Source organism: Chenopodium quinoa, unplaced genomic scaffold, assembly GCF_001683475.1.
Source record: "Chenopodium quinoa cultivar QQ74 unplaced genomic scaffold, ASM168347v1, whole genome shotgun sequence".
Taxonomy (NCBI): Eukaryota; Viridiplantae; Streptophyta; class Magnoliopsida; order Caryophyllales; family Amaranthaceae; genus Chenopodium; species Chenopodium quinoa.
Window position 1 is genome coordinate 2049501 of NW_018742393.1, and position 17296 is coordinate 2066796.

Consider the following 17296-nt stretch of genomic DNA (forward strand, 5'->3'; position numbering starts at 1 on the left):
ATAATGGTATCAAGTTTTAGTTTTTTTTTTTTTTTTTTTTTTTTTTTTGAAAAGTGTCTTAGTTTCATAACAAAAAAAAAAAAAAAAAGGTATGCATCCATAATTAATCATATACCTATAATTAAGATCAAAGAATTACTAAAATATTGATTTTGAACGAACATTATATATATATAGTTTATATATATAGGGTTGGGATCCGGTGAGAACATGCCTTTATATGCGAACACAATCTTATATGAGAATAAATCACTACCGTTGATCTAATAGCTGAGATTAATCAAATAAACCCTCCTCCACAAAAAAAGCCCACACATATTTCACTCTCTAAGATTGAATAATACCCAGCTTATCTATCTCTCCACAAGCTTTGAAGGTCCATCAATGGCGTCTAGTCAGAAAATTCAAAGGCTAACAATTTCTCTCTCCTCTTGTTCACAGGTACATAATTTCCATCAGTAGTTTTCGAATTTCTTACTCTTAATTTGGTTTTTGGATTGAGATTAATCATAATTGATTGTTCATAATTTCCATCAGTAGTCTCTCTCATCTCAAATTCCATATTCATCTTCAATTTTGATTATTTTCAAATTTTCATTGAATTTATAGATTTATTTCGTTGTCAAGTCATGATTTCAATTTCTATCAAACCATTAAATTATAAAAATCAACGGGGAAACAAAATGAAAACAATTAAAACCTCTGAATAACATATTATTGGTGGAATCGATTGAAATCCAGATGTTCTTCAAATTACAAGTCAACAACAATCTAATTGAGTTATTATACTCTTCATTTATTAATTGTTATTTTTTCATAAATGATTTTTTCAAATTTCTTTGAACTTCAACTGTAAAGATAGAATTATGTTGATGCTCAATTAATGATATACTTCATATTATTTTTAGGTCAATGTAAGAGTGGAACAAAGCAAAAATCAGTGAAGCCCTGTATAACCATAATTTTTTAGGTCTATGATTTACTTTTCAAATCAATGTATTTCCTAACAATTTCTTTTGAAAATTAACTTTATCAAGTGAAACCTATAATGTAATTGAATGATGCGTATCTGATTATTTGTGTGATGCTTGTTATCTGGTAGCTGAATACTTAGCTTGCAAGATGTTGTCAAGAGTAGTATAGTGTAAGGATATGTAGGAGTGGCCCAACGAGCAAGGATCATGAAACTAGTATGTAGAATTTGTGTGGGGACTTAGCAATCTAATGAGCTGAGGTTGATTGAGAATAGCAATTGAGTTCTTTGTGCTCATCTTCTGTAAGTAAGCTTTCAATTGTTTCCTTACAATTAGCGATATAACTATTGACAAATATTTCTCATAAAACTAACCTACTAGCTCAATTGGTAGAGCATTGTGCAAATGCACAAAAAAAGTGGGTTCGAATCCCACATAGGTTTATTAATTTGTTCATGTGTACCTACTAGCCAAAATGAGTAATATTAATTATTTTGCTTATTTATGCAATGAGCAATATTATTTTGTTCATTTGTATAATGAGCAATATACATTTTCTCATCAACCATATGAGAAAAATATACATGCTCATTTAAACAAATGAGCAAAAATGTGCCTAGTGTAGTAAATGCGCAAATATATGCAACCTATTTGTGTCAACTAGCTAAAATGAGCAATATTATTTTGCGCATTTGTGCAATGAGCAATATTGTATTGTGTGAGTCACAATTTAAAGAGGACAAACAACTCAGTATCAAGGAATATTACTTGAAGATTTCAATCCATATGACCTAAAATATGTGAACATATACTAACCCGGAGTTCAAACCCTAAGCCTCTTATAATCCTTTCATTTGTTCAATATATATGATACCCCATCATGTAATGTAGCTATCATGCACTGTAGCTATCCTACAACCACTTGGTACAAAGAATCCAAACCCAACTCAACTAAAAAAAATGTAAAAGACATATTTATAACTCCTATGGGGGACAGAATTGCAAGCTTTATGCAGACGATGATACATAGTTCTAATATAAATCATGATGAGAAGTCCAAAATCACACCTCATATATGCTGAAGCTATATACTGTGTATAACAAGAAGACAGAACCATTAAACACATACTTGATGCTCACCATTAAGCTGAACCACCTTGAATGAATGCTATTCAGGATCTTAGGGATATTCACCCCACAAAGACAGAACTCTGTAGCCTTGTCTTCAGCTATGTCTTCGGGATATTTCTCTTGCAAGCATCCTAGAAAATCCCATTTTAAGAAAAGGGTAATCATAACTTAAATGAAATGAATGTGTTAACTTCCTATTATGTAACAAGGGTGATGATGTTCATTCAATTGGGTACAATTATACATGTTTTAAACTAGTAGCCTATGTAGGATTTGAACCTCATCTTCAGTGCAATGTAGAAACACAGTGCTAGACCAATTGAGCTAATAAGCTTACAATTTAAACTAGTAAATACTTGGATATAAACTTTGATCCAAGCAGAAGCAATACTAGTCTCATTATCTGATGAGATTTTAAACATTTCTTATTCAAGGTTGTTTCGGGGTTTTTTTTTATGTGTCCTGCGGGAGAGTTACCACACCAGAACTGGTAGCCGACCACTTGTACCTGTAAAAGCACGGAGACTCCGGTTGGTTGGTGTTCCGCCTCCGACGATCAAGTTAGAGTATGTCTGAGTGAGTAAGAATACGGAAAGTGAATTATCTCTCGAATTCCGGGAGATTCTGCAATTATTATTGCTCGGTAGTTGTATTTGTATTTATAATTGTACATGAATGTGCAATAAATGAGGACTTTCCTCTATTTATAGTAGAAGGAGATTAGTTCCCCTATTAGGGTTACGGGGCCACATGTCAGCAGGAGAGTGGATCCCATTGGGCCTCTATGGGGGGGGGGGGGCTGACACGTGTTAGCACCATATTGGGCCACGTGGCATGGGTAATTTTACCCCAAACATTTTCCCCTCACAGGTGTGACGTGGCTTGCCACGTGGCACCTGTGACACGTGTCAAGCTCTGGGAAGGTGACGGTTCGTCTCCTTCCCTCTATTTTTTTTAATTCAAATTTGAAAAAAGGAGGCGATGGTTCACCTTTTGAGTTTCCTTATAAATAGGAACCCCCATCCTCTCATTCCACACTGTTGCAAATTTTAAGAGAATTTTCTTCAGAGAAAAATAGAGCTCGGATCCCGGCTGTCGTTACTTATACAATCGTCTGTCTTCTCCCTACTCATCCGGTTTTTCGTCTGAGATAGCCAGTTAGCACCACTTGAGGGGTTTGCAAGCAATCACCATCATTTCCAAAGGCACACACGGATTTACCGTTTGTGCTCTAACACTTGCTCTTCTTAGAGGGTACATACAGTCGGTCAACCGCCTGTACCTCTAGCAAGCCATCCATTGAATTCCTCTTGCTTCATCAGCCGGTCAACTCTCTTTAACCTTTCAGCTTACTTTGAGGTACCGTCTCTACCCCTTCAGCTCTTTCATGCATTTGTGTTTCTCTTTTTTCTTTCTTTGGCTTTAAAATTAAATGGACTCGCCAACCACACACCCGGCACACCACGATTTAGAGCTCAGCCGGTCCCCTGATACGGCTGAGTCTAAGACTGGGGAAGTCACCTCTGGGTACTGGGATTCACCTTGTTCATCTTCTAATCCGACCGTCTCTGTCTCTGTGCAGGACACAATGGCTCGTGCTAGAAAAATAGTTGTAGATCCGGAGTATAGAGGAGAGAGCTCCGAAGAGCTGCCGCCTCAAACAAACCAGACTGAGATGACAAGGGAATCCCCAAGAGGTACCCCAAGCACCCCCAGTGATGGAATCCTGGCCTGGGGTCCGATAATGGAGGCGGTGAAGATGCCACCTCTATCTCTGGAGTTGAGGAAGAGAAAAAATCCTCTGGAGATGAGAGTAGCGGAGAAACCGCCTCTACATCAGGCTCTGAAGGCAGTAGCAGTAGCTATCTTATACCGGTTGTAGATAGCGAGGAGGAAGAGAGACCCACTTGGAATAATAGGGGTGATCCTCTCCTCATCACTGTCTCAGCTAAGGACCGGGCTAGCATGGAGAGGAACTTAGGGAATTTTGTCCTCATGTGGCCTCAGTACCGCCTGAGATGGGAAAAATTGCCTGGGAAGATAACCAGTGCAATGCAAACGGGTAATTTGGCTGCTATGAGGCGACCTTTCTAGCCGATCTCCGCTTCCCTCTTCATGATACCACTAAGGCCATCCTAAGAGGATACGGTCTAGGCATATGGCAGTTAACCCCCAATTCTTGGGTTAACATTTTGTGCTATATTGCCGCCTGCGAGATGCAGGGCCTAAACGCCGGCTGGGAGGCCTTCGCCCACATGCACTATTTAAGCCAAACTCAGGCTGGTGGAGAGCTTGGTATACTCTTACCACTTATCCCCAGTACTTGATGACGTTAGATAAACCGTCTAAGTGGTCAGACTGGAAGAGCCAGTTTTATCTGGTTCCAGCTCCCACCAAAGAGGAGAACCGCGAGTTCAGGACTTACAACCGGAAGCCTGAGCTCCTTGGGCAAAAATGTAAGATGCCCCGAGTCCCGGATGAGGACTATGAAAGGATAATAGGGACGGGGTTCTTTGAACTCACCACAACCGCCCTCTCAACCGATGAACTAATAAGCGTGCCCAAGAATTGGGTACCCAAACATGAGTTCTTGCGAGATGAGGCGTTCTTATCCAGCACCTAGTTTAAAAAATGTAGGTTGCATGAGCACCTGGCCCTATTATACCGCCTTAGCTATTTTATGCTTTTGAAATTTTTATTATCTTTGTCTAATCAGACGGTTTCTTTTCTGCAGTAAACGCTTTAACAATGTTGCCTCCACACAAGACGCCCGCAAAATCAGCCGCCGAAATCCGCAAGGGGAATGTGGAGAAGAAAAAAGTTGCCCAGGCAGCAAAAAAACAAGGTACATGCGTCTGCCCCCTAGTTCTTACGTATTTTTTGAAGTATATACCGGCTAACCAATATACTTGTCTTTTTGACTTAGGAGGGGAGCAAGGCGCCTCGCTTTCTGACCAGGTTGATCCAGCCCCGGCCGGGAGAGGAGGGAGCCATTTCAAACAAGTCCGGAAAAAACTCCTCTCAGGGGGTTCCCAGTCGTCTGACGGTTGGGGGAAAAACCCCTTTGCTTGGCAAGCCCATGCGGGTCAAGTCATACTCCCAGCTCCAGCCAGAAGACTCTTCTGGCAGCCAGCAGTCAATAGAAGGGACGTATGTAGCTTTCTCACCGTCTCTTTCTGGTGCAGATCTCTCCCCTCGCTGGCCGGATGTACAACAATACGCCAGGGCCATGCTGAAGGCCATTCCAAAAGAAGAGAAGGAGGCGATCCCAGAGATCAACACCTTCAATGCTGACCGGGTCATGGTCAGCCTGGCTGAGGTATGTTCCTCCAACTGAATATTTCAAAGGTATTAAACTGTTTGACCTTCTAACGTCGGCTGTGCTATTGCAGTCCATGCTACGCATGGAAGGGCTGAAGAGGGCCTACACCAGGAAGCAGGACGAGACGCGTTTGAGGCCCATAACGTTGCTCAATATTCCATGATTGTGCATGACTTAGAAACTAAAAGCATAATCATGCAACAGGCAGACTCCATCAAAAAGCTTCAAAAATCCCTCGATGAAGCCTGGACAAAAATTCATAACCTCCAGGCGGATAAAGAGAATGTTGAAGAGGAAGTGAAGAAGGCGGCGGGGTCCCTCAAACTCTTTGAGGCGACCAAAAAGGAGAACTCCTTGCTGTTGACTGAGAACTGCCACCTAAAGAAGGATACAGCTTCCGCCAGTCAGAACTTCCAAGCCACCTTGGAAGCTGAACAAAGCCGGCTCATCGAGGAGAATGAGCAAGACTGTGAAAACCGCATACAAATGGCTTGGTCCCAGGTACATTCGGATGCGGAATATGTCGTCTGGGAACTAGCCTACAAATACGCAGATCTTGCCATTTAAGCCAAGGAAACGAACCAGCCGGCCCCGGAGCCTTATGAAGTATGGGCCAGAAAAGAGATTGAGGCCATGCATGCGGATATGGGTGCAGACGGGGAGGAAGATGCCCGAGCTGAAAATGAAGAGGTCCGGGCTGAAGAGACCCCTTGCCCCTTCTGCTCCTGAAGTCGCCGCCAGAGATTCGGCTCAATCCTAAGCTTTGTTGATTTAACTCTCCGGCCTGCGTGTCGTGCATTTGAATGTATCTTTTTTTATCTCTTTCTTTCCCGGACATGGGTCCTATTAACAATTTCTTTTGGCTATAAGCCAATTTATACATTTGCCGACTGAGTCGGCTTTATTTCTATAATGTTTCAATTTCAATTTTTGCCGCTTTGCTTCAATTTTTTGTAGCTTCAGTTTTCGCATTTCTGGTTTGTATGCAATATCCCGGATGTATGAGCTTCCTTTCCCCTGGACGGTTGTGTGCGTGGTAGCTACCCTACGCTAAGCACGTAGCTGTCCAAACGAGCATTCGGAGAATAAGCAGGCAGTCCCTTAACCATTTTGAGAGTTGATGAATTGGCTAAGTAGGGATAGCAGATGGTACTTGCTTATGTCCATCGCTTATCTGATTGTTTGTTACCCTTCGGGTAATCATTCTTAAGCGCTCGATTGGAAACAAGCGGCCTTTGGCCGGCTGTAATACCTTTGAGTGAGGACCATAAATACCGATTGTGCCACTTTGGGGCAACATGCGGTTGTGTCAATAACCGGTTGAGTGCCTTTGAGCGGCCGCTTGCGCTACTTTGGAGCGTCATGCGACTGCATCTCAACCTTCACTTTCTTCTTAACTGGTTGGCGAGAGACCGGTTGTGATGCTTTTGAGTAAAAGTCGTGTATCTCTGATCGAGATTCCGGGAACCGTCTATGTCACTTGGGAACAACATGAGGTATCTCGATTTCAATTCCATATTCAAGCGACAGTTTTAACCTGGAAAGTTAGTTTTTAGCCGCTTGTACGTTTTGATAGAACAATGTACCACCCAAATGGGAGATGTTCTCTTCGACGATTTCACCCAAAGAGGCGTCGCCGGATGCCTGCTCATGTTGAAGCAGGCGGTTGGTTTAAGATAAAATCTGGCCTTTGGCCTCAAAATTTGTCCGGTCGTGCATTACACAAACAAGACTACAATATACAATAATTACGAAAATCTGGCCTTTGGCCTCAAAATTTGCCCGGTTGTGTAGTACACAAACGGGGCTTTGTACAGAACAGAAATTAATAAAGCACTTTTTCATTAATACTTTATTTACAAAAAATTACAAATCTCATAAGTAGTATTTTTTCAAGTTATCTACATTCCAAGTTCTGGCTAGCTGTCTGCCGTCTGGAGTTTCCAGGCAATAGGTGTCGCCTCTAACTTCTTCAAAAATCCGGTAGGGACCTTCCCAATTTGGAGTTAGCTTCCTTTGCTCATTGGCCCTGCCGGTTGCCTCCATTTTTCGTAGCACAAAGTTCCCCACTTTCAGAGGTCGTTTGTGCACTCTTTTGTTGTAGGCTCTAGTCATTCTCGGGCAGTATATTTCATGACGCAAAGAGACATTGCCCCTACGCTCCGGGAGTGAATCCAATGCCAAATGCATGGCCTCCCAATTTGCCTCTTCATCATAAAGCATGATGCGGAGTGTTGGCTCATGAAGTTCAATAGGCAGGACGGCCTCAGTGCCGTATGTCATGAGGAACGGGGTTTCACCAGTTGCCCCTTTTTCAGTTGTTTTGATGGCCCACAGGACGTGAGGTAACTCATCCGCCCAAAGGGCGCCAGCCCTTTCAGTTTTCTTTTTTATACCGTCTGAGATCATTTTGTTGAAAGCTTCAACTTGACCGTTTGCTTGGGGACGGCCGACCGATGCGAAACAATGTGAGATCCCTTGATCTCCCAACCAGTTCTTGAGGGTAGGCGTCTCAAACTGAGGGCCATTGTCAAAAACCATAGACATAGGATCCCCAAACCGGGTGATGATGTTTCTCCAAATGAAGGAGATAACGTCCTTTGTCTTAATGCCTTTGACTGCCTTTACCTCTACCCATTTGGTGAAGTAATCTACAACCACCAGAATGTACCTCCGCTCGCCTGTAGTAGGGACCTAAGATGTCCATGCCCCACTTTGCAAATGGAACCGGGTTGTAAATAGCCGTCAGGTCAGTAGCCGAACGCGGTGTATGAGCCAGCCAAATCTTTGGCACTTGTCACACTTCTTCACCATTTCCATGGTGTCTGCCTCAAGGGTAGGCCAGAAGTATCCCTGCCGCCTGGCCCTCTTTGCTAGAGTTCTGCCGACTATATGTGAAGCATAAAAACCCGCGTGCAGATCCTCTAGCACCTCTTTCCCCTTCTTTGGGGTTACACAGTTCAACCATGGCTAGAGGTAACCCTTCCTGAAGAGTTCTCCTCGATGGATCTCAAAACTTGAGACCCACTTCTTCAAGGCAGCCGCTTCTGAAGGGGCATTCGGTAGGATGCCGTTTGCCAAATAAGCCCGGATGGCATCCATCCAGGTTGAGCTTCGGTCAAGAACTCCAATGGGATCATTCTCAATGCTCCTCTTTTCCATGACTTCCCAGGAGATAGACCGAGGCGCATCACAGGAGGCGGATGATGCCAATTTTGATAGAGCATCCGCCTGGTTGTTTTCTGACGTGGACACTTGACTCAAGTTAAATTCGTCAAGTGTCCCGACCTCATTTTTGACCGCCTGAAGGTATTTGATCATTGCCGGATGGGTGGCCTCATAGTCACCATGGTATTGGCTGACGATCAACTGAGAATCTGAACAGGCATCAACTTTCCTTGCCTCTGCTGCCTTACACATGCGAATTCCGGCTAGCAGGGCCTCATACTCCGCCTCATTGTTTGAGGCTTGAAACTTGAACCGTAGTGCATATTCATATGTATCCCCTTCCGAAGACTTGCGAATTACGCCTGCACCACAACCGTTCATAGTAGAGCTCCCGTCTACATATACCTTCCAAACCTGATCAAATGTTTTTCGGCTGATCCAGCCTGGTCATTTCAACAATGAAGTCAGCAAACGCTTGACCCTTCACTGCTTTTCTCGGTTCGAAGATTATTTCCAAGTTTTGCATCTCAATAGCCCATTTGAGTATTCTACCGGATGACTCTAGGGTTGTCATTGGGTGCTTGAGGGGGTTGGTCTGTGTAGACTACAACCGGATATGCCAAAAAGTATGGTTTCAACTTCTTTATGGCCATAAAAAGGGCAAGGCCGAATTTTTCAACCAAGGGGTACCGTAGTTCAGCATTTCTAAGCGCATGGCTAATGAAGTACACTAGGAGCTGATTGTCATCTCTTTCAACTAAGAGAACGACACTGAGGACATGATCTGAGACGGCCAAATACATGTAGAGAACCTCCCCAGCTAAAGGACTGACCAGCCAAGGTAAGGAGTGAAGGTGCTCTTTCAGCTTTCGGAATGCCTCCTTAGCATTTCCCCCCCCCCCCCATTAAAATCTTGTCTTCTTTTTGATTTCTTAGAAGAAGTAGAGGCATTTGTCACCTGACCGGCTGAGGAATCTCCCCAACGCCGCCAGGCAACCAGTTAATTTTTGTACTTCCTTGACAATGCGGGGTGACTTCATGTCGATAACCACCTGTACTTTTTTCGGATTAGCCTCTATTCCCCTTTTATCAATCAAAAATCCGAGATGCACTTCTTGGGATTAAGCATGTCCTTATGCCGCCTGAGGGTGGTGAAGGTTTCTCGGAGGTCAGCAAGGTGATCCGTCTGCTGCTTAGATTTGACTATCATGTCATCAATGTACGCCTCTACGTTCTTTCCAATTTGATTAATGAAGACGGTATTAATCATATGCTGGAAGGTAGCAGGCGCATTCTTTAACCCAAACGCAATCACCGTATAACAGAATAGCCCTTGATCAGTGACGAATGTCGTCTTTTCTTTATCTTTTTTCCACAAGGGTATTTGATGGAAGCCTGAATAGGCGTCCATGAAGCTCATCAAATCATGACCGGCTGTAGAGTCAACCAGACTGTCGATCTTTGGAAGTGGATAACTATCCTTCGGACATGCCTAGTTCATATTTGTGTAGGCAACTCACATCTGCGAGGTACCATTCGGCTTCTTTACCAGAACGACATTGGCTACCCAATCCGGGTAGTAGCATTGTCGAATGAACCAAGCATCTATCAGCTTCTTGACCTCGGCGGCAGCCGCCTGAGACCTTTCCTCGCTGTGATTTATTTTCTTCTGCCTAACCGGCTTCTTTTTAGGGTCCACGACAAGTTTGTGAACAGCAAGATCCGGGCTTACGCCTGGCATCTCTTCCACTTCAAAGGCAAAGATGTCTTTGAATTCTTTCAATAGCTAGTGCAAGTGTGCACCCAACGTTGCAAAAGCTACCGTCCCCAACTTCACAGTTCGCTCTGGCCGGCTGTCTTCCAGAACGATATTAATGCTATCACCAGCCGGCTGGGGACGAAGATCATCTGACCGTTCCCCGACCAGTGATTGCTAATGTTTTTCTTTTTTAACGGCCACCAAGTGATCCGTCTTTCTCTTTTTGCCGGCTTCTTTGGGAGCAAACGCGGCTTCTTGACATTCATTAAGATCGATAAACCTCCCACTTTGGCCGGCTGCAACCACAGTGGGTTTGACGTCTGAGAGATAACACTATCTCGCCGCCTTCTGGTCCCCATTCAGGGAGCCTACCGACCCATCATCCCTCTCGAATTTCAGCAACATGAGAGACTGGATGATGACTGCTTTGGACTCGTTGAGGGTTCCCAGGATCAGGTTGTAGGCGGTTAATTCTTCGACCACCAACAATTTGACGACCATGTGTCGTCCTTCCCCCTTCTCACCGAGCCGGATGGGTAGGTCAATCCTTCCCACCGGATGCACTACTCCTCCCCCAAAACCGACTAAGGGGTGAGAGGCCTTGTGCATGCTGCTAGGTTTGTATTTGAGCTTTACCAAGCACCTACAGCTGATAAGGTCATACGAGCTCCCGGTATTAATGAGGATCCGGCCTACTCGCTGATTGGTGACTTTGCACTCGATGACTATGGGATCATCATGAGGCCGCCTGACCTTGCCCTAGTCTTTCTCAGAGATGATAACCTCAGGGAAGGTGTCTTTTGACGTCCAGCCCTCATCCACTAAGTTGACCTCCAACTTCCAGAGGTTGTCTTTTGTGCCCCGGATGGTTGGACCACCTCCGGCGAAGCCGCCTGCTATAGTCATGATTTGCTCCTCATCAGTGTCAGAGCTTATAGAAAGATTATCTGGCTTCTTGGACGGTTGTCCATTATTTTCCCGGGGGTTGCCCTTGGACTTCACAAGGTAGGTCTTCAAAGCCCCCTCATCAACCTGGCTGTCTAGCAGCTGCCTAAGGCTATAGAAACCATTGGTGTCATGGCCTATGTCCTTGTGAAAATGGCAGAACTTGGACTTGTCCCAGCTTTTAATAGGACTTTTCATTGCAGCCGGTTTCTCTATAGACAACCGGTCTTTGACCTCCATGAGGATGGAGGAGCAATCCTTGTTGAACTCGTACTTCTTCTGGGATGACTAGACAGGGCGGTCAGCCAACCAGACTTCTTTTCTTTTCTTGCCCTCTTCTTTTTTAGCCGATTGAGCGGGCCGGTTATCCTTTTTCTCAGATTTTTTAGGATCTGACGGCTGCTTGATGGCACATAGCTCCGTTGCCTGTATGTAGGCTTCGGCTTCCATCAGAGCTTCTTGGAGGGTTGCCACCCTCTTTCTGACTAGGTCGAATTTGAAAGTCGACCCGTCTTTCTGACCCTTGAAGAAGTCTGTGTAGGCAACCTCGTCAGACAGTCACTCGATCTGAATTCTCATTAGATTAAACCACCTGATATAGGATCTCAATCCTTCTCTATCTCCTTGCTGTATAGCCCCCAAATCGAGACTAGTCCTCTTAGCCGGGATGTTCATAGAGAAGTTAGACATGAACAAGTATGTCAGTGTCTTGAAGATGTTGATGCAACCAGCTGCCAGGTTGCCAAACCATCGTTAGGCTATGCCCTTCAACGTTTCCGAAAAGCATCTACACCAAACGGCGTCATCCAACCCCTGCAAATACATGAGGTTGGTGTATGCCATAAGGTGGTCTTCCGGGTTGGCGGTACCGTCGTAGGCACCAACCAACACGTTCTTAACCTTGGCCGGGTAAGCCGCTTCGGTTATCTCCCTAGAGAAAGCCGAAGGCTGTTCTCCAAGGTTCAACAATCGAAGTTGCCAGTCCATAGGCTGGACATTTTGTGCCATCGGTCCTCCGAAGAGGGTCGGCTGCATGTAAGGAGATCCATACGACATGTATGGTTGTTGGGGCACATACGGAGCCGGATGGATAATCTGAGGGCCAGTTTGTGCGGACATGCCGCCCGACTGACTCTCTCGGTTTGTCTCCGAACACCTCATTGAGGTATTAGGGAGACTGTCTGATAATGTCGACGTTGAAGCCAACTCAGACATTTGTTGACTTCTCTTTTGCTGGAGGAACATCCGGGCATCGGAGAACGTCTTTTTTTACCCATCCGGCTGTACTTGCCGGATGGCCTTCCTCTAGCCTGCTTCGGGGATGCGAAATTTTGAGAGATCCACCATGGGCCAATCCGGTCCATGTGGTTTTGGATTCGGAATTGGAACTCAGTCTTTCACCGGCTTCTTCCCAGAGGAAGAAGGATTCCTCCTTAACGGAGTAGGTTTCTTCCCAGAAGGAGATGGTTTTTTGGTCGACTGACCCTTGTGGGAGCCTGCCTTTTTGCTTATCAGGTCCCTGATTTCCCCTTTGAAGCTACTCATGAATTTCATGAGTTCGTCTCTGGTTACAGGGGCAGCACCCTCAGCCGTCTAGGGTTGCCCAGCCGGCTGGCCGGTTGGGTGGTTGGGGCCTGCTTTGTCGTGGTCCCGTTCCCTTATTTCCCTGGGACGGGGACGTCTGGATCTGAATGACCCGTCTGGGGCCATATAGGCTTCGACCTCTTGGTCGTCGCCACTATCTTGGTCCGTCTTGACCTCAAGTTCGGCCAAGGACGTTTCTCGTTGTTAGGAAGTACAGACTCATGGGATGCCATTCTGGAAGTACTCTCCCCACAGACGACGCCAAATGTTTCGGTATTTTTTTATGTGTCCTGCGGGAGAGTTACAACACCAGAACTAGTAGCCGACCACCTGTACCCGCAAAAGCACGGAGACTCCGGTTGGTTGGAGTTCCGGCTCCGACGATCAAGTTAGAATACGTCTGAGTGAGTAAGAATGCGGAAAGTAAATTGTCTCTCGAATTCCGGGAGATTCTGCAATTAATATTGCTCGGTAGTTGTATTTGTATTTATGATTGTACATGAATGCGCAATAAATGAGAACTTTCCTCTATTTATAGTGGAAGGAGATCAGTTCCCCTATTAGGGTTACGGGGCCACATGTTAGCAGTAGCGTGGATCCCATTGGGCCTCTCTAGGGGCTGACACGTGTCAACACCCCATTGGGCCACGTGGCATGGGTAATTTTACCCCTAACAAAGGTAGTCTCAAGAAAAGGCCCTGCAACATCCATTAGAGCTATACCTAGCTAGTATATAAGCTTTGGGATGAAGTCATCAAAGAAGAAGAAATAAAATCTAATTGTTTTTATGATCCCTCTTATACCAACCTTCCCACAGGGACATATTTCATCTAAAATTTTTGAATTGATATTTCTTAAAGTATTGTTTGTTCATTTGACAAATAAGCAAAGAATGAATAAGAATTGTTATGCGCTTCCATAAATTGTGATTTGTTGTAAATATCAATAAAAAAAAAGATTAACTTTAATTTTACATGAAACTTCCTCTTTGACATCAAAAAAAAATAGTCTCAGAAAATAGTCAAATGGACAAAAAATTATTTGCTCATTTGACAAGTGAACAAATAATTGTTTGCTCATTTGACAAATGAACAAATAATTGTTTGCTCATTTGACAAATGAACAAATAATTGTTTGCTCATTTGAGAAATAAGCAAAAAATTATTTGCTCATTTGATAAATGAGCAAAAAAATTATTTGCTCATTTGATAAATTAACAAAAAATTATTTGTTCATTTGACAAATGAGAAAAAAATTATTTGCTCATTTGACAAATGAGTAAATAATTATTTGCTCATTTTTGCTCACTTGGTAGATGTGCAAAGAATTGTTGCTATTTTTTGAAACTATGATCATCTAAAAATTATTTGACAAATGAGTAGAAACGTGTTTGATCATTTGACAAATGAGCATATTCGTGTTTGCTAATTTGACAAATGAGCAGATTCATGTTTGCTCATTTGACAAATGAGCAGAAATGTGTTTTCTCATTTTACAAATGAGCAAAGAATTGTTGCTATTTTTATATCTATGGTAATCTAAAAGTTACTTGCACATGGAATCTCACTAACAACTGTCAACAATAAATGATAAAATGAAGTTAAAATCACACATAAAACCTAATTTACACAAATTATTAAAATTACACAAATGAATCTCAAAGAATGTTATATGAAGAAATTTAGTTGAATTTGAACATTATTACCCAAACCTAGGCCTGCTAATCTTCTCTTCTCTTTCTATGCTCAACATGAACACAAACCTTATAAAAAATACATTGAAATTCATATCCCCTCCACAAAACCTTTATTTTCTCATTGCCTCTTAAGATCATAATAATAATGAAAACAAACACAAAAATCGTGAAACTTAATCAAACAAAGCCACAAATTGAAATTTAAATCGAAACTCAGAAAGTTCAAATCGAAAAATCAATTTGATTTACAAAAACATCGAAAATACAAAATTAAACATCGATTTAGAACCTAAAAATAACATTATAGCTCAAAAACAACAAATAAATTAACTTGATTTTAAATATAAATTCACTGATTTAGAGCTAAAATAATAACTCAAATGAGGTAAAAATGATTTAATAAAGCGAAATTAAAAACGATTTACTCACTTGATAGATTGTAAACAACAATGACAACGAATTTGATGAAGAATGGAAGGAATTACATTGTGATTTGAAGAAGTAGCCGAAATTTTGAAGAAGAAATGAGGAATCAGAAGACCCAAAATAATGCATGAAATTGAAGGAGGAGAGAGAAAGTAAAAGCGGAACCAAAATTTTTAATTTGTGAATTATTGTTATAAACTGGTGAATTGCTGTTATAAATTTCTGAATTGCTGTTATAAATTTCTGAGTTGCTGTTAAAAACTTTGAAATTGTTGTTACAAATTTAATATTGTTGTTATATACTGTATTGTTGTTACAAACTTTAATAACTTGTGAAATGTTGTTATAAACTGGTGAATTGCTGTTATAAACTGGTGAATTGTTGTTATAAACTTTAATATTGTTGTTACTAACTTGTGAATTGCTGTCATAAACTTTTGAATTGCTGTTATAAACATGTGAATTGTTGTTATAAACTTGTGAATTGTTGTTATAAACTTCTGAATTGTTGTTACAAATTTAATATTGTTGTTATATATTGTATTGTTGTTATAAACTTGTGAATTGTTGTTATAAACTGGTGAATTGTTGTTATAAATTTCTGTATTGCTGTTATTTACTTGTGAATTGTTGTTATAAATTACTATTACAAATTTAATATTGTTGTTATAAACTTGTGAATTGTTATTATAAACTGGTAAATTCCTGTTATTTACTTGTGAATTGTTGTTATAAATTACTATTACAAATTTAATATTGTTGTTATATACTGTATTGTTGTTACAAACTGTATTGTTGTTATAAACTTGTGAATTGCTGTTATAAACTGGTGAATTGCTGTTATAAATTTTTGAATTGCTGTTATTTACTTGTGAATTGTTGTTATAAATTACTATTACAAACGTTGATATTGTTGTTACAATAATGTTATAAACTTTAATGTTCTAAAGATTTTTTACAGTATGAAACAAAAGAAAGTTCAACGTAAGAGACCGAGAACAGTAGTTCAACGTAAGAGACCGAGAACAGTAGTTCAACGTAAGAGACTGAGAAGAGTAGTCCAAAACCTTCCACTGAACCAAAGATCTCCATTTATGGTTCAGAATGAAAAACCATTATCAGATGTTGAATTAAGGAGAGTTGTTGATTATGCTTTGTTGCTTGAAGACAAAACGTAAGTGTTCCAAACTTTACAATTAAACTTTAATTCTAGCCTTATTTTTGTGTACAACATACTAATGTTACTTTACGTTGATGAATATGAAGGGAAGAGTTATTTTATGACGACTTGAACTATATCACCAGAAACGAATTTTCATCATTGAAGGAGGGCACTCATATTGTAAACGAGATGATTGATACTTGGGAACACATTCTCAATGAAGTAAACAGGAAAAAAAACCCTCATTCAAAGGAAAAGAAAGAGAGATTTTTCTTCAGCACAGTTCCCTCGGTAAACATTGTTCCAAACTTATTCTCTTTGTATTATAGTTCAATAAAGTTCTTATTAACTATTAACATGTTGTGATTAACTAAATACATATTGTTATAAAAAATATATATATATACATATATATATATATATATTGTTACAAACTGTTATAAACAGATAATAGATTGTTATAAACTTTTGGTAAAGAGCTTTGACGTTGCTAGATCATCATTAGTATTTCCTTCCAAGGAGCGGAAAAAGATAAAGCCTAAGGATGTACATCTGGTCTATGGAGTTCCCGCCAGAGGAGCTAAGATTTATGTCTCCAAAGCTGCAGATGCAGAAAATCAAGCTCTCTTTCAGGTATTGAGGACTGAGTACTACTAATGTTATAAACTTCAGTATTATTGTTATAAACTTTTATTTTATTTGTTATAAACTGTAATTTGTTGTTATACACTTTAAGTTTTGTGCTGTGTTATACTGTGTGTATTCAGAAATGTAGAGCCCAATTCGGATTAAGGTCTGGAAGTCCTTCAAATGTCAGTCTAGTGAAAAGAATACAAGACCAAACAAGAGAGGCTGAAGTTTCTGATGATTTTTTATTAAATTTTGTCGTATCTGCTGTAAATTGTTGTATTAGGTCAACAAACAATCAGTTAGTTTACTTTAAATTTTTACATTGTTGTAAAGATATACAATCTGAAATTTACTATAGTATTATTACTTTGACCAGGGTAGATGTGGTGCGTTGGATCTTATTTGATCCAATGGTTGTAAGCTATTCTCACATATAAATTGTTCTCACATAGGGGAGGTAATTCTCACATGAGCCTCTTCCTCTATATGTGTGTGTGTG

The 17296-nt window shown here is 41.3% G+C and overlaps 1 protein-coding gene and 1 long non-coding RNA gene across 2 annotated transcripts; both read left to right on the forward strand.

The window, feature by feature from the left end:
• The first annotated feature begins 181 nt into the window (after positions 1-181).
• On the forward strand, positions 182-1280 carry LOC110701635. Its single transcript, XR_002507369.1, has 2 exons — positions 182-441; positions 909-1280. It is a non-coding gene; the product is annotated as an uncharacterized LOC110701635 (long non-coding RNA).
• Positions 1281-5622: 4342 nt separating this feature from the next.
• On the forward strand, positions 5623-16533 carry LOC110701941. The gene is made up of 3 exons (XM_021879561.1): positions 5623-5928; positions 15956-16179; positions 16272-16533. The coding sequence occupies exons 1-3, from the start codon at positions 5623-5625 to the stop codon at positions 16531-16533; spliced, it is 792 nt and encodes a 263-aa protein (XP_021735253.1).
• The last annotated feature ends 763 nt before the right edge of the window (positions 16534-17296 follow it).